The sequence below is a fragment of the Apium graveolens genome, chromosome 7, assembly GCF_009905375.1.
Source record: "Apium graveolens cultivar Ventura chromosome 7, ASM990537v1, whole genome shotgun sequence".
NCBI lineage: Eukaryota > Viridiplantae > Streptophyta > Magnoliopsida > Apiales > Apiaceae > Apium > Apium graveolens.
The window spans coordinates 44969631-44988659 of NC_133653.1; the positions used below are offsets into that span (position 1 = coordinate 44969631).

At 33.5% G+C, this 19029-nt stretch overlaps 2 protein-coding genes and 1 pseudogene across 2 annotated transcripts; all 3 read left to right on the top strand.

The window, feature by feature from the left end:
- Nucleotides 1-362: 362 nt before the first annotated feature.
- On the top strand, nt 363-1318 carry LOC141673558 (phytochrome-like; annotated as a pseudogene).
- Nucleotides 1319-10590: 9272 nt separating this feature from the next.
- LOC141673559 (protein FAR1-RELATED SEQUENCE 5-like) lies at nt 10591-11022 on the top strand. The gene has a single exon (XM_074480310.1). The coding sequence runs from the start codon at nt 10591-10593 to the stop codon at nt 11020-11022; it is 432 nt and encodes a 143-aa protein (XP_074336411.1).
- A 3630-nt stretch (nt 11023-14652) lies between these two features.
- On the top strand, nt 14653-18661 carry LOC141670569 (G-type lectin S-receptor-like serine/threonine-protein kinase At4g27290). Its single transcript, XM_074476500.1, has 7 exons — nt 14653-16295; nt 16415-16540; nt 16772-16929; nt 17278-17488; nt 17618-17855; nt 17938-18088; nt 18185-18661. The coding sequence occupies exons 1-7, from the start codon at nt 14837-14839 to the stop codon at nt 18491-18493; spliced, it is 2652 nt and encodes an 883-aa protein (XP_074332601.1). The 5' UTR covers nt 14653-14836; the 3' UTR covers nt 18494-18661.
- The last annotated feature ends 368 nt before the right edge of the window (nt 18662-19029 follow it).

Here is a 19029-nt window from a genome sequence, read left to right on the forward strand (position 1 = left end):
TTGATGATCTAGTTTTCTTGTATTTGATGTGTTCTTAGAATTTTGAAATAAAGAATCGTTGATGATCTTCTTGGAAATTTCTGGGAACTTATGGAATTGTAAAGGGTGAGAAAGTCTTCCAAATCCGCAACTAGTTGTTCTGAGGGTAGTTCAGTTGCTCGTCAAATTGTAGTGATTGTTTGTGTGCCCAGACTTTAACAGATGCTCACCTTGATGTGGAATTTGAAAATGCAAAAAAGCGGTTTGATTACTCTCTACCTTCGTTGATCATAATGCATCTACTTCCACTAGTTCTGTCATCTACCAAGCCAACTTACCTTATCTTTAAGATTTGCCAAGTATCATAACTCATCCTGATGAGCATGGGGAAGTATTTTCCAAGTATCATAAATCATCCTGATGAGCATGGGGAAGTATTTGCCAAGTCTCGCAGGCCAGTGCTAGAACTTTATCTTGGCTTGCACTACCCAGCTACAGATATACCACAAGCTTCGAAATTTCTCTTCAGCAAAGTTAGGATGATTTGTGTTTGTTTGTCTCTGCCGGTTAAAATAGTTCAAGACAATAGACTGAGGCTGCCAATGAATCTTTCTGCATCTGTACTAAGATTTCCTCATGGGTGTCATAATCATGCCCAATACACGAAAATGTGTTCTGTTGCGGTGCTCATTATGTCTATGACTGTAACCATCAATAAAGGATGTGATTACATGGGAAGTGATTATAAGCAAAAGGGAAGAAAATCGTGGGGTTTGGTTGTTTGCTATCGAGGTTTGCTTTGAGTTCTTGCTTCAAGTCTTTGATATTCATGTTAGCAAAGAAGTGGAGTTGGCCGTTCAACTAAGGGAGAAGGGTATGATGGATCTTTTAAGTGTGAAGCAGCTGCATAATACCGTTCAAAAAAAAATTGGTAACTTAAGATTACTCTTACTGAGGTTCAAGTCAATGATATATATAGCTGGATGGCTTCTTGAATACCTCAAAAGAACTACAGGCCTAAGTACCTACGGACTTTTAGAGGCTGGCTACGCAGGTGATTCCGGTTTTGATGACGTTGTCTATGGAATGGCTGCTACACGGAAGACTTTAAAGAATTTTCTCTTTTGGTTTAGGTCCCATACAACAAACATGATCCAGTAAAGTGGTGCAAAACATGATCCTGGTGATAGCGATTATACAATAAGGATGCACCCAAGATCATCATTCAACGCCTAACCTTGAGGTGGTTAAAAACCTCATCCTTAGCTGGGAAGACGTGGAAATGGATGCAATCCATTCCTTAGAGTGCATATTAAGAGGGTCTTTGCATCATATTTAGACTACATTGTTTTCTTTTCCTTCCCCGTGCTTTTGATAATTTTAGTAAGAAATTTCTACACGGTGCATATTAAAACAGTTTCAGCCTTAATGATTCAGAACACACACACACATATATGCACGATTTCTGAAATTGATATGATTCGGGAATTAATTATGTTTCTCAGGGATAAATTATGTGTCTCTTCTCTTGTTGAGGTCCATCATATTCTACAGTTCATGCCTTACTGCAACTAAATCACCATTAGAGCAAGTTCAGATGTGTTTGGAATGTTGACTTAAAAGATGTTCAGAAGGAGCCTCTGTACTTTGTTTTTCTTCTTAAAAAAAAAGAACAGTAGATTGTGTGGTGCTGCCAAGATGCTCAGTTAGGACCCTGCATATTAGGTCCTTTTTTTTCTGTAGCTGGTCAAATTTGAGGTCAGTTATTATTTATTCGATCATATTTATTATTTAGATCCTAAAAGAAACATAGGAAAATAGGGAAATTTCCCATCAAATGAACAAAGTTGGATATTAATTAAAAAATACTTAAAATTATTTATAAATACTTAAAAAATATTTGACCGAGTTTGATTTTGAAAAATTGATTCATTACTAATAATTAATTCTGAATAATACATTTTATCATAAATAAGCCTAATTATTAAATATTAAATAATCCAATTTTTATTTTGATATATCATTCCGATAAATTTTGGTTTTATCAATAAAGTATTAGTCAATACATCAACCGATTAGTTTTAATTTTTAAAATCTATGATCATGATCAAAAGAAGCAATAACCACAGCTCATATTGTCTGAGCAAATAACATTCCCCTTTTTAAGTGCTTCATTCAAGCTCCAATGTTCAAGCTTTTATTCATGATATAACAGGTACATAATCTTCTGTTAATACTCAAATGATTAACTTGAATGAAAGGTGCAAGAACACGAGAGAAGAAACCGAATTGAAATTAAATAAATTGAAACATAATTGAATGTGAATTATGATTGTAAAATACTCCAACGGAAATAATAACTGATAACAGATATTCATTTATAAGGTTATAAGTTAAATAGTATAATAATTTACATAATAATATAATAATTTTATTAAACAATCCTGTGTAAATATATGGTTCTCGTGATATTATAAATTAATAGTTATTTATAAATTAATAGTTACTAGCTTATAACCAGTGCACCACTGATTAGTGATGGCAACTAAATCCGATCCGACGGATATCCGATCCGAAACCCGAAATTTTGGATTATATGAAATTTTGGATTTGGATATTAGATATATCGTCCGAAACCCGATCCAAAACCCAAAATCCGATCCAAATCCGATCCAAAATCCGATCCAAATCCGATCCGAACCCAAAAAATACCTGAATATATATATATATATATATATATATATATATATATATATATATATATATATATGTGTGTGTGTGTGTGTGTGTGTGTGTGTAATTTAATATACTTTTATGTAAAAGATATCATATATTACACCAAATTAGATAACGTCATAAGTCATATAATAATATATTTTAATAATTGCAAAAAAATAAACCGGACATTAAGGGAAAAAATGCCCCAAATGATACAAATTTAGAAATGAAATGCCCCAAATGGCATAATATAAAATATTGGCCCCATGTAACACTTTAAAACTCTACTTAAAGTAGCGTTTTGGTTTCCACTTCGTGTGACGTTGTGACAATCTTTTTCTTTTTATTTATTATTAAGTGCACTACTTACTTTAAGTCATGTTTTAAGATCGGTTTATCCGTAAACAACACTTGATGTTATATTTTTAATAATAGAATATAATTTAATAATATTTTTTATTAATTTTAAAAATATTAAAAAATTAAAATTAATTTTTTAAAATTCAAATGTGGACCATAAATCAACATTTCTAATATTTTAGGGTTCAACAATTCCCCATTTCGATTTTAGAAACATTTAGGAAAAAAATAAAATAAATAACACAACGCTTTAGGGTTTAGAATTTAGGGCTTTTAGGCCCTAAACCCTAGAGCCTAAACCCTAATTTAGGCCCTAAATCTTAGGAACCAAATTTTAATTATTAACGATTTTTAATATTTTAGGATACACCGATTTTTAATTTGAATTTTAAAAATATAAAAAATATTTATATATATAAATAAACTAAGGTGGACAAATGTTTAAAAAATGAAGAAATGAAGAAACGCAACATGAAATTGCGTTGATGTATTAAAAAAAAAGAACAACGCTACTTAGAGTTGCGTTTTATTATTTAAAAAAAAAATTATGCAACGGTACTTGAACTAGCATTTTGACTTTTGAAAATAAAAAAAAATAACAAAATGATGCACGAAGTTGCGTTGACGCTACACAATCTTCCGTTTTAAAGTGTCATTTGAGGCATTTCACTCCTAAATAGTGTCATTTGGGGCCAACACATGTATTAAGGTTACTCTCTAAGTAACTGGGTTAGACAATAGACACTAGACAGACCTCTCAAACAGCGACCGCAACTACCATCTCTACCAAGATTCAACTCTGCCGCTAACAGCTATCGGGAGACTGAGATTCAACTCTCTCAATTCTCAATCAAGAATTCAAGAACGGTTAGTTTTTATATATTCAAATTTTTTTAGTTTTCACTTTAAATTAAAACCTAGAACCTTTTATTCGGATATACTAGTTTGTTTTAGAAGCTCACAAATTCGAATCTCTTAGTTTATATTTGTAATTAATTCGTTTATTTCATTAGTCGGGTAACACAATTGTTGCATTTTTAGGGCAAAATTACGGGATTCCTTAATTTCGACGAGGTTAGGGGTTGAGGCAAATCAGCTGATTAATTAGGGCTACTATCATTGGTCTCTTCCTTAACTACTCTTAAGCTAATTTACTGTTTGTATATACATATTTATACATGTGTACTAGTATGTATGACTCTGTATTTGGGGTTTGTATGACTCTGTATTTGGGGTTTGTATGACTATGTATTTGGGGGGTTTATTTGACTGTGTATTTAGGGTTTATATGTAACTGTGTATATGATTCCAAAACCGAGCTTCACTTTCTTGTGCTTGATTTATATATGATTCGTTTGAATTGCAGAATGGATGGTAATCATAAGATTTTGAAATTTTGTTGGAGAGGTAAAGATTTTTGTTTAAGGGTCGATGTAGATAGATGTACCTTATTGGATATTATTGTGGATTATGAAGATGAAACTAAAAAGTTGGGTTTAAAGATGGATTACCATTATCCATGTTTTTCTTATGTATATAAAATGGATCATCGTTATTTACTGAGCGATAAGGATTTTATGTTGATGTTTGATAGGAATCCTGATAAGGAGTTGATTATCATATGGGTGGGGACTCAAATGAAACCTAATGCCTAGTATAAGTTAGTGTTAAATTTTAGGAGGAGGAGTGAGAGTAGCATTGCAAGAGTGGCTGATGAAGTTGATTAACATGTGTCACTTGATCAACTTGAGGATACAAAAGTGTTATGTTGTACCACTTTTAATTAACATTTTGCTTATGTTTAAACGTTTGGTTAACTTTTAATTAACAGAGTGTTATGTTTAGTGGAAAGACAAAAGTTTAGTTATACAACTTGTAAGTTCAAAACATGAAGTGGTACCAAATAGAAAAGTCAAAACCACAAGCGTACCATTAAGAATATCCCTAAAATTTTTAAATTTAGGGATATTCTTATTATTCTTTCTCCTCTCTTGCACAATATGTTTTAAATTTGAATTATATTTTGTGTTTATAATATGTGCAGGCCACTCCATGGCAGGGATCGAAAACCTCCCAAATCTGAATCAAGCTGCGGCGGTACTAACACCTGAAGTCCTTCTGTAAGTGAATACTTATATTGATTCAGTAGTATTATATTACTGTGTTTTATAATCTTCGCTCTCTTGTGCATATAGGAACATGTCTGTTTTATAAGCTAGTGTTGGATTTGTTTCGAGTGACTACTGTTAAAGCAACTAGATAACTTTTTCTTGGTTATTGTGTTAGGAACTTGTAAATAATAAGGATATGGTCAATAGTTTGTAGGACTTGAATGGCTACCTGGTTTATGATTATCTAGAATTATACAGCCACTAAATTTTACCTCAACATACCTTCAACCACCAACCAAGAAAGTGATGTATGTAAAGTTAATTTTCTCTTCAATTCTTGTTGTATAATTTTGTACTTGTTAGCTGTAAGTAACTTTTGTCTCAAATTTTCAATATAGCAAGTTCTAGAGATATCAGAGATAATATGGTAGTCTGAACAAGTATCTGCACAAATTGTAAATTTGTATAACCTGTGATATCCTTAAATCCAGTTGGATTATCTAGAGTTTTAACCGTTTGATTTACATATTGTATCAGATTACCATCAATTATATAACTGATCCCCTTTTTTGTTGTCGTTGTGGTTTTTTACTGAAACAAGCAACAAGCCAACCCGTAACCGGAATCAAATGATAAAGGACTATCTGATGTTAATGTTTATGCCCTCGTGCTTACGTATGTACCTTCATATCACCCGAAAAGAGGTCATATTTCCTGAAAAGAGGTCTGATTGCTGAAAAACTCATTGGCCCTGGTGGCTTCAACATTCATTCATTTTGGCCCTCCTACAAGTATAAAGGCACTAAAGGTGGCACTAAAGATTTAATCGTTGCACGAGGCATCATGGCATCAGATGATTTTGACATTGATCTCCTCATTCCATAGGTAAGTAAATTATGATAGAAACACACACACACACACACACAACACTTTGTAAGTTTATATTCTTGAAATTTACACACAACACTTGTGGTTTTGACTTTTCTATTTAGTTTTCATTAAAACTAATATTTTAATTATTTTTCCGATTATATATCTAATTTAATTTTAAAGTTTTAACTCATTATACAATTGATAATATATTGACATATATGATATGAAACAGAATATATAAATTTATATGTGCATATTATATGATTATATGATTATATAATTGTAAAATTCAAGAATATAAACTTACAAAGTGTCGTGTGTGTGTGTTTCTATCATAATTTACTTACATGTGGAATGGGGAGATCAATGTCAAAATCATCTGATGTCGTGATGCCTCGTGCAACGATTAAACCTTTAGTGCCACCTTTAGTGCCTTTCTACTTGTAGGAGGGCCAAAATGAATGAATGTTGAAGCCACCAAGGCCAATGAGTTCTTCAGCAATCAGACCTCTTTTCGGGCGATATGACCTCTTTTCAGGCGATATGAAGGTACATACGTAAGCACGAGGGCATAAGCATTAACATTCAGGTAGTCCTTTATCATTTGATTCCGGTTACGGGTTGGCTTGTTGCTTGTTTCAGTAAAAAACCACAACGACAACAAAAAAGGGGATCAGTTATATGATTGATGGTAATCTGATACAATATGTAAATCAAACGGTTAAAACTCTAGGTAATCCAACTGGATTTAAGGATATCACAGGTTATACAAATTTACAATTTGTGCGAATACTTGTTCAGACTACCATATTATCTCTGAAATCTCTAGAACTTGTTATATTGAAAATTTGAGACAAAAGTTACTTACAGCTAACAAGTACAAAATTATACAACAAGAATTGAAGAGAAAATTAACTTTACATACATCACTTTCTTGGTTGGTGGTTGAAGGTATGTTGAGGTAAAATTTAGGGGCTGTATAATTCTAGATAATCATTAACCAGGTAGCCATTCAAGTCCTACAAACTATTGACCATATCCTTATTATTCACAAGTTCCTAACACAATAACCAAGAGAAAGTTAGCTAGTTGCTTTAACAGTAGTCACTCGAAATAAATCCAACACTAGCTTATAAAACAGACATATTCCTATATGCACAAGAGAGCGAAGATTATAAAACACAGTAATATAATACTACTGAATCAATATAACTATTCAGTTATAGAAGGACTTCAGGTGTTAGTACCACCGCAACTTGATTCAGATTTGGGGGGTTTGCGATCCCTGCCATGGAGTGGCCTGCACATATTATAAACACAAAATATAATCTTAATTTAAAACATATTGTGCAAGAGAGGAGAAAGAATAATAAGAATATCCCTAAATTTAAAAATTTTAGGGATAATCTTAATGGTACGCTTGTGGTTTTGACTTTTCTATTTAGTATCACTTCATGTTTTGAACTTACAAGTGGTACAACTAAATTTTTGTCTTTCCACTAAATATAATCGGAAAAATAATTAAAATATTAGTTTTAATGAAAAACATAAAAAACCGCAAATGATAACTGAAATGTATGAATGGAGTATTGCTATGATTGTTTGTAGGAAGACGACACATTTCGATCAATAAACAATCATACTTGTTTGTCTAAAACTTTTTGAGTGAATTCTAATCAAACTATTTTAATTTTAATTTTAAATATTTCAAAATTAGGTATAATAACACATTTGAACTGTATAATGAAGTTATGATGAATTAAATATTTTTTCTAAATAATTTTTTTTTATTTAAAAAGAAAAATAAGAATAAAATGGTATAAAAAACCCCTCCCGCAATGTGTCAATGCAGGAGGTGTTAACCACAGCTACAACATATGTAAAATACGGCGGCGGGTGGTTGAAGAGCCATCTGCCGCATTGTTTCATTGCGACTGCCGCAATGAAACAATGCTTCAGGTGGCCGAGTCTATTTTTATATAGTTTGTTAACAAGAAATGTTTAACATTTTGGGGGCTAAGTTGTTTTATATTTTTTTATAGGTAACGAAAATTCGATAAAATTTCATTTTTTTAGTTTCACATTTTCAATTTTTAGCATTATATTTGTTTACTATAAATTAAAAATTGATAAATTAAATTGGACAAGTACAAGAAAAATAAAACATTAAATATTTTATTTCATTCAAATATAAATGTAGTACATTTTTTTAAACAAAATACATAATAACTTAAATATTTTATTCCGACGAGAATGATCAATCTTTAACGGTGTTGGAAGAACCGCCTTTATCACCCTTATCGTCGTCCTTCTTTTTCTTCAACTTTTCCGCCTTCATCTTTGCCTCATTTTCCATTTTTTTCTTGCGCTCAAGCGCCATTTGAATACGGCGGAGAGCTATTTCCATGTCTTCTTCTCTCTCGGGCCCGTCGTAAACAACACCATCGATAATTACCTTGTTATTGTCAAAATCATAGTAGAAAACCATTTTTCGGAAAATAGAGAAGAGAATGTTGAAGATAAAATGTAGAATGAAAAGAAATGAGATTACAAGAGCACTATTTATAGGATGAAAATCGGAATTTGAAAAACCAAAAATTAAATTTAGGCACAAAAAAAAAGTTGCGGAAGCAGGGGGGTAAGACTGTTGACTAATCTGCCGCAATGACACAATACGGCAGGAACAACTGCAGCAATGCGTCAAAGAGGCAACCCATTCTGCAGCAATGAGCCAATGCGGTATGTCGGTCAAACTCCTCAACGTTTGACCAGTCAATTTTTATTAATATTGGCAGAAAAATTGATATTAATTTAATATTTGCACAAAAAATAAGTTTGAATTCACAAAAAAGCATAAAATTAATAATATAAATTTTATTATTAAAATTTATAATATTATTTTTTTTAACTAAAATAACTCATATGATAATTTTAAAAAACATAAAACTCACAAATATTTCGTAATAATAAAATTCGAAAATATTATTTCGAAAAAATAATTAAAAATAACTTTTTCACTCAAAAAATTTAAATTTAATATTTAATTTAAATATTTTAGGTTAAAAAATTAAATCAAAAATAAAAAAATATAAGTTCAAAAAAATATTTAAAAATTCATTTTTAACAAAAAAAATGAATTAGAAACATTAAAGTTATTTTAATCAGAGTCCTCCCGCAATGACTCATTGCTGCAGTGCGAGTGTGCAATGCGTGATTGCGGAAGGAACTCTGCCTTAATGGCTCCAAAAGCTTGTTGGTGTTCATCTTTAATGGGTCACTCCAGCAATGAAACATTGCTGGAGTTGTGTTCACAGTTTGTTTGATACTTACTTTCTTCTTCCTCATTTTACAATTTACAATTTACTTTCAACAATTTCAAATTTTTTGGTTATTGATTCATCAAAGGTGATCTCAAAAGGTCAGTTTTCGATTGTTGATGGCTTCTTTTATATTTAAAGCTTGTAGTTCTTCTAGTGAAAATGATAATTACGATTATTATACCCCTGTTAGACGAAACCCCGTATCTCGTTGTAAGTTATTTGTCGATGAAGATATTGTAAATCTTGATAGTGATGATATTATGAATAATGTTGGTGGTGATAATATTGGTGTTGACAATGTTAGTGGTCATAATGTTGATAATGTTGGTGGTGATAATGTTGATTTTGATAATGTTGGTGGTGATAATGTTGGTGGTGATAATGTTGGTGATTATAATGTTGATGATAACGTTGATGGTGATAATATTGACGGTGAAAATGTTGATGACGTAAAAGATGAGAAAAATGTTGAGAAAAAGAATCTTGGATTTAAGAATAGTAACGATGTTGTGCCTTATGTCGGCAAGATTTTCGATACATTGGATGATGCGGAAGCGTTTTATAGGAATTATGGTCGAAAAGAGGGATTCGAGATAATTAGGAATACTCATAAGCGAACAAATATAAATGAACCATCGTACCGTTTGTTTATTTGTCGAAAAGGTGGAAGGGTAGGAGCGCGCCGTTGGATTTTGGTAAAGGAAAACGAGTTAGGGAGGTAATTCCACGAATGAATTGTGGTGCTCGAATGTGTGTCGTTCACAAAGTGAAGATGAACAAATGGCAAATTAGTTCGGTGGATTTAGAACACAATCATAAATTGGTGTCGCCGGAAAAAGTTCAATTTTTTCAAAGATCACTCAACATAGATCCTATGACGCGATCATTGATTGAGTTGTTTAACAAATCGGGAATTGAGACGAGCAAAGTAATGAAGTTTCTTAGCGAGACAAAGGGGGGTGTTGAAAATCTTGGCTTTTCTAATCAAGACGTACGTAATGTCATACGTGATATTCGGCGCCGAGTCTTTGATTCGGGTGATGCGGAGTGCGGATTACTTTTGCTACGAGAATGATAAGAAAATAGTTTTGGTAATTTCTTTTATCGGGTGGATGTAGATGATGAGAATCGTGTACGGGGTTTGGTGTGGGTTGATCCGCGGTCCATGAACGCGTACAAGAATTTTGGTGATGTGGTTACGTTCGATTCAACTTACCGGATGAATAAGTATGCCTTTCATACCTATTACGGGCGTAAACCACTATTATCAAAATATACTATTTGGATTTGCACTCGTAAAGGATGAGATTGTGGCATCGTATAAGTGGGTTTTGAGGACATGGTTGGAAGCCGTCGACAATAAACTGCCTCGAACAATAATTACTGATCAAGACATTGTATTGGGAAATGCCATTGCCGAGGTCATGCCTATGCCACAAACAAAGCATACATATTGTACATGGCATATAAGTAGTAAGTTTCCCAAGAAGTTGTCTTATTTGTACACAAATTATCCGGACTTCAAAACAGAGTTTAATGCATGTGTGTACAAGTCATTGACACCTACAGAATTTGAAGGTAGATGGGTGCAATTAGTCGAGAAGTACGATCGTGAGGATCATGCTTGGTTAAATGACATGTATGCTATTAGAACTCAATGAATTGGTGCTTACACGAAGCAACATTTTTCCGTCGGCATGACTACAACTTCAAGAAGCAAGTCTACAAATTCTTTTTTTGATGAATATGTGCAATCATCTACCGGTTTGAAGAAATTTATTGAGAACTCCCAAAAGGCTTTGGAGACACAATATCTGAAGGAGGTTTAAGCCGATACCGGAATGTCCAAATACCCAATGCAGGCTCCCAAACAGCATCTCTCAACGATATGCCATTAAGTATAGCATCCATGTACTTGCACACGTACACGCCACAATCATGGGTATTGGACTGCATCGGTCGTTCCTGTACGAAATGAACCTTCATCTTATGTCCATAAAATATGGAAGGATCCAAGTAATGCAACATAGTTGGCACTATGCACTCCTAGAAAGGTTTGGTTTCATATAATTAGTAACCAACAATGACAAGTGTATATAAATTGACTAGTAAAGTAATTACAAAGAACATAGAATACCATGGCATATATATATATCGAGAGTAAATACTCTTAAAACTATCCCCCCATTCAGTTAGAGGATCAATTAAAAGGAGCTTCTGTTGTTTAATGTCCAGAATGAACAAAAACCAGTGAGCATCATTGCAGCAAGGGTAGAAAGCAAAGTCACAATCCAATAATCGTGGCCCAATGCGCTGGACTGCATATGAATCATATAAAAAATGCAGACCGGCCAACTACACATCTGAGAGTTCAGCTTCGGAATGGGCCTGCAACATTGAAATAATTATAAAAGATCAAATGAACTACAAAATCAAAGAGTTATCAATTATCATCGATTATCATTTCTTACTTTTTAAAGTTATGAATTATCATTAACTTACTTTATCAATAAAGAGTTAACTTACTTTTTATTTATCAATTATCATTAACTTAGTAACGCATGAACTAAAAAGTACTTTTTGTTTTACCTTCACGTTCTTGCAATAATCTTTTAACAACAGTTGCACGAAAAAACTGAAGTTAAAGAAGAACTTTTTAGCCATGGGCTCCAGACCCGAGATGGACTCCCTAACCTTCAACAACTCTATATAGGCATCCACGACATTGCTGTCTACATCATATTCCGGCTTTAAGGTCTGGACAAAATCCCAAGTAAGCTCAGCAGTGCCTCTGTGATCTCTCCAAATAAAATTATTCTTGTTACCCTACCAGTGCTTGTATAGCCAAAAAAACCTTCATGTTTTTCAATGGCCTCGTCATATCAGCACGCCGCCCAGGGCCACCCCACCTCAGTCTACCCTTCAACTTGTCTTCATCAGTGTCCATCTGCAAATACATTTCAAAAGCATCAAATCAAACACATATTCATGACAAAAAACATTAAGCATATAGAAATGCATCAAAATACGTACTGCAAGAATTAAACATAAAAAATGGAATGATTCAACATACGTACATCAAGAATCATCCTCAAACTATCAGGAATAAAATCACTACGACTACCAAATTTTACCATGCCACCTGCAAGTGGAGTCAACTCAGTAGCAGGAGTAACAGGAGAACTCCTAAAAGTGCGCTCTGTAGTAGGAGTAACAGGGATAGCAGTAGCAGCAACCTACAAATGCATTGAGTACCAAACATTATATACATCTGTAAAATTAAAGAGTTAGACTACTCGAATAACATACTCGAATATGTATAAGACACACAATAGTAAAAAAAGTAAAGTTCTAAAACTAAAGAGTAGTACCTCAGACTCGAATAACATACTCGAATATGTATAAGACACACAATAGTAAAAAGAAGTAACATACTTTCAATAAAATCTGAAAATTCTTATAAAGTAAACATATACATAACACCATCACTAGTGAGTACTCAACATCCCATGGAAACCGACATAATCGTTACCAACAACCAAGACATATATTTTTGGCAATTCAAAAAACATAATGGATAATATTTTTTGGCAAAATTAAAAAACAAGGTTGGACCTAATCATCGAGTAATCAATAAGGCAACATCGAGTAATGCAACATCGACTAATCAACACCAAAACAGACACAATATTCACTTATATCTAGGGCTCATTGCGAAAGCAGCAATGACCCATTGCAGTAGTATGTAACTGTGTGTGTGTGTGTGTATACGTGTATGTATATGTGTGTATCATACCTGAGTAGCTGAATCGCCTGAGTAATGGGTTGAAATCGCCTGAAATCGCCCCCTGTCGCTGAATTAGGTTTTTGTTATTATGAAATTAGGGATTTCAAGAAGAAACGGGTTAAACCCGGGTCTCGTCTGCCGCAATGGCTCATTGCGGAAGCAGCAATGGGTCATTGCGGCAGCAGGGGCTGTTTTGTAATTTCGCAAATTTTAAGTCATAGTTTGTTAAAATAAAGAATTTATTAATAGAAATATATTAATACAAAATAAAAATATAACAACCAAACAATAAATAAATTAGGAATTTAAACATCAATTAAAATTATTTATATATTTATTATCTATTATTTTACAATTATTTAAAAATATAACTAAATTATTTGCAGCAATGAAGCATTGCGTAGGCAGCATTGAGTCAAAGCTGATGTATTCCCGCAATGTAACATTGCGTTGCCCGCATTGAAGCAAAGTTGTTATACACCCGCAATATAACAATGCGGCAAGTGGTTATTAGAACCACCTGTGCCTGTGGAAGGGCACCCAATATATATATATATATATATATATATATATATATATATATATATCTCATAACACAATCAAATAGTCAGGTTTATCCTGACATGAGCAAAATGTTAAGGGTGTAAGCCGATACAAAAATAACTTGGTACATTTTTTAGTCATCTATGGAAGGAGATCATAAAGAAATAGATTTGAGATAAAAAGATTTAAAAGAGAAGATTATTCACTTTACTTATATATATATATATATATATATATATCCATTCACGGTCTTATAACAAAAGCGAAAAATCATTCTCTATGAATCGATAATTAGTACAAAATTATGAACATAAAATAATATATATGAATAAATAATTTAGAATCAATATATACTACCATAAGCACATAATATGTGACGTCAAGTATGCCCGTGAATTGCTTGGGGAAGTAGTCTATACTGATAATATTTCAACGTGATGAGTATATAACGACGCACATAATGACTTATCGCCTATTTCACGATAATTTTAGAATTTTCATTACCGTTAAAAACTAAAAACGTCTTGGTATTAAATGTTTAGTAGTCATCATTACTAATAATCATACTCCACTTTAATTATTTTGGTCAATTCTTATTGTGTGGTTGATTCAAATCATTTATCTTAGCAGAGAAGAAACTTAAAATAGCATTTTCCTTTATACTACCGCCACTTTGAATATTACACGTTCTTACATAATTTTTCTAATAAATATAACCATATTTGCCAGCTACAAATATTTATAAAATATATTTATTAAATATAAAAATACTAAAATTAATATATAATACTAAAATTAATATATAAGAAGGTCTGCGTGTCTTTCACGGGTTTAGAAGGTGGTATTAATGGTAATTTATGTAATTTTTTATTTTTTTGACAATAGGGAAGATGTAATTAAGAAATACACGATTTATTCACTGGTCTTGTGAGTCTTGTCAGTACTTTATCTTCTTCCTCTATCAGGACTTGATCATGTAATTAAATCAACCTGAACATCTGAACATCTACAATAACACAATAAGTTCTAACAGCAAATTTACTGTACAAATTTGTTGGTCGTGGAATTGTCACCGATTGTAATGATTATACGTGTTGATTTATGTATGATATTCAAAGTAGCAACAATTGACTGCTGCAAAATTGATGTCAAAGACTTTAGACTACAGGTCTTTCTTCTACTTTTTTAAGCCAAGACTTATAGACTACAGGTCACTATATTCATTTTTCAGTTTGAAAAGGTTTGTATACTTGTTATTCACTCTGATCATGATACTTTTATTACATTCTATCAACATTTTATACCTTTTGCAAGTTTGCAGTACAATGTATATTGCCACCATTTTGGTTTGGTCTATTTTATCCTCTACCCTGATGAAATCAACAGCTGTTGACACCATCAGAGCACATCAGACACTTAAAGATGGTGACACCATTATATCAGCAGGTGGAGAATTCGAACTTGGATTTTTTAGTCCAGGCACTTCGACAAATCGATATCTTGGTATATGGTACAAGAAAATATCGGATAGGACAGTTGTATGGGTTGCTAATAGAGATCATCCTCTTTCGAATACCTCAGGCGTGGTACTGATCAATGACAAGGGAATTGCTCTGCAAAGTTTTAATAGTAGTGATGGGATTATTTGGTCGGTGAATGCGTCACAATCTATGAAGAAACCTGCTGTCCAGCTCTTAGATACAGGGAATTTGGTTTTAAGGGATGCAGATCATGTTATCAACAACGTCGAAGATTTTATATGGCAGAGCTTTGATTATCCCGGAGACAGTATGCTACCTGGGATGAAGTTTGGAATAGACCTGGTAAGTGGTGTAGAGAGGTACTATACGTCGTGGAAAAGTGTTGATGATCCGTCCCTGGGTGGTTTTACCTATCGGCTTGATTTCAATGGTTTCCCACAATTTGTTTTGTGGAAAGGTTCGGTGATTTGGTCAAGGAATGGACTATGGAATGGTTATAAACTTGGTGGCATCCCCGATTATAACCCAAATGGAATTTATAAATACAGGTTCGTTCTAGATGACAAGGAAATATATTTTGGCTTTGACCTCATCAATCAAACTTCTGTGTTTATAAGGCTCGTACTGACTCCGGGTGGAGAACCAAAACTTCTTGTGTGGAATGATCAACAACAAAATTGGATTGTTTACCTCAGTCTACAGGACACTGACTGTGATCGTTATGGATTATGCGGTGCTTATGGAATATGTAACATAGAAAACACACCAAGATGTGAATGCTTAAGAGGATTTGTTCCTAAATTCCCGGAGAAGTGGAAAGCAGCAGATTGGTCTGATGGATGCATCCACAGAACTAGTCTAGTCTGTGGGACTAAGGAGGGCTTTGTCAAATATTCGGGTGTTAAGTTGCCAGACACACATCACACCTGGTATGATCTGACAATTAATCTTCAAGAATGTAAGAGGTTGTGCATAAAAAACTGTTCTTGTACAGCTTATGCAAATGCAGATGTCATAAGAGGTGGACATGGATGTCTCTTATGGTTCAGTGACCTAACTGATATTAGAGAATACGCAGAAGATGGACGAGATATTTATGTAAGAATGCCATCCTCTGAACTAGGTAAAGCTATTTCTGCAAATATTTGTGTGGTCTCATTTTTAAATTATAGTCGAAGAAACTTTACCTCAACCTTGTTGCCATGTGAGAATTGTCATTCAGTTTTACATTTTTTGTTAAAGTAAAAAGCTGGAGTGCCGGAGTAAAGAGGAAAACAGAGGTTATTCTAATTACTGTGATGTCGATAGTAGTGCTACTCGGCATAATTCTCCGTACAGTCTTCAAGAAGAGAAAGTCGCTGGAACAAGGTAAATTATTTACTTCTACTAGGTAAATGTCAACTTATTAAGAAAGAACAGAAATTTGATCAGTAGCAGATAATATGCTGAGCCTAATTTCTTAGAAATAAGGTAAAACTAATTACAAAAAGGGAACAAATACTGACTTCTAAATTGTGCAGACCATTTGAATGCTCTATCATTGCCCATTTGTGTTTTTGCTTACTTGCTTTGCATCTTTTTCTACTTCAAACATTGCAGAAAACTTGGAAATTAGTATGGAAAGTGTTGCCTTGACCAAAGTTGAGGATGAAGATCTGCAGCTGCCATTATTTGAGTTCGAAATAGTTGCAAATGCCACAAGTAACTTCTCCAACAATAACAAACTTGGAGAGGGTGGCTTTGGGCTTGTCTACAAGGTGATTATATAGTGATAAATACAATGTGCTTTATATGTAGAAATTTGTGCAATGTATCACACCATCACTCTATGTAGCATAAGATTATCTGCAACTAGTGTCAGTACAGGAATGAGTTTAAATCACAAAAGTAAATAATATATACATGTACCTAATAACTGGAAACAAGTACAAGTGTCTGTGCCAAGGAAATCAAGAAGCTATTACTAACTGTAGATAGAAGCATAAAATTCTTGGAACCACATACCTGGTGCCCAAGCGGCCTATTTAGCAATGAGAAAATATGTTGGTGTTTAATTTATGAAGTGTGTGCTGAAGTATAGAAATGCATATCACAACTATTTTTAGGGAACATTGGATGATGGACAAGAAATTGCCGTCAAAAGGCTGTCAAGGGACTCAAGTCAAGGATTAGATGAGTTCAAAAATGAAGTCTCATGTATAGCCAAACTTCAGCACAGAAATCTTGTGACTCTTTATGGTTGCTGCACAGAGAAAGGAGAAAAGATTTTGATCTATGAATACATGGCCAACAAAAGTCTAGACTTGTTCATTTTTGGTATGGCCCAACTTGATTATATGATATGGTAATCTTTACTGTGAATATGTCATTGTTATTTTCCTGAGGTTTATACATACGTCTCAATGTACTAGTCAACTTTGATCTAATTTAATGAAAAATAAATAGATGAAAAGAACAGAAATACGATGGATTGGCCCAAACGATACAACATAATAAATGGCATTGCCAGGGGACTTATGTATCTACATCAAGATTCAAAGCTAAGAATTATACACAGAGATCTTAAAGCCAGTAACATTCTACTGGATCATGAGCTCAATCCAAAGATTTCAGACTTTGGCATAGCAAGAAGTTTTGGAGGAAACGAAACTGAAGCAAGTACATCAAGGGTGGTCGGAACATAGTAAGAATTTCTAAGACTGTAATATGCTTTTCTTTTTTGTGAGAACTGATAATTGTACATTGTACCTTTTAATCTCCTGCAGTGGTTACATGTCACCCGAGTATGCTATTGACGGACAATTCTCTGTAAAATCTGATGTATATAGCTTTGGTGTTTTGCTAATAAAGATAGTAAGTGGAGTAAAAAACAGATTATTCAGTCATCCTGATCACAGCTTAAACCTTTTAGGGCATGTAAGTATGAATATGTTATGAAAATCCTTCTGTTAGAGGCTTATACGCTACTGACAATTTACACACTACTGACAATTCACATAAATTTGATTTTAGGCATGGATGAGTTACAAAGAAGACACACTTTTGCAAGTAATTGATGAGTTGATCTTGGAGTCTAGTAACCATATGGAAGTTTTTCGAGCTATCCAAATCGGATTATTGTGCGTTCAACATGATCCAAAGGACAGGCCAGTTATGTCACAGGTGGTTCTAATGTTGAGTAGTAACATGAAGCTACCTCATCCTAAGCAACCTGGTTTTTTCATGGAGAGATGTCTGCTTGAAGCTGATAACTTACTGAGCAACTCAAAATTTTCATTATCCAGCCATTTGACAATAACTTCTCTCCAACCTCGGCAATAGATTATATTCATCTACCTAGATAACTATGTTATTTAGCTACAGTAACTAGGTTGTATGTAGAGAACTAATTCATTGGCATGATTTATCTACTAGATATTTTGAACTCAGGCACTTGCCAGATTTATATTGTCAAATAGAAAGAAGTACTTTATTTTAAGATTCAGCTCTCAAATTTATCCAGTACTGATACCCAAATCACCATTTTTTCCTTTATCTGCGTCTCATTATTCTTCCACAATCTTCAAAATTGCTAGCACTGGTAGTTACAGCTAGAATTTGCGGAAAAAAAGGACCGGACAAGCAGGGGCGAAGGTTCTCCTAGTGCTGGAAGAGTTCTAAAGATTGATTCTCCCCCCCCCCTCCCCTATACTTGAAAAAATGTCACCTTCCCGAAAAAACAAACTAGATGTTGCAGAAACAGTACTGCACCTAGCCTTTCATTTACAAAGTCTGTGAAATAGAGTTTGAGCAGATTTCAGGTATCTCGATGTTACATTGTTTCAAAAATTCTCTCTTGCAGAAAGTCATCAGCCATT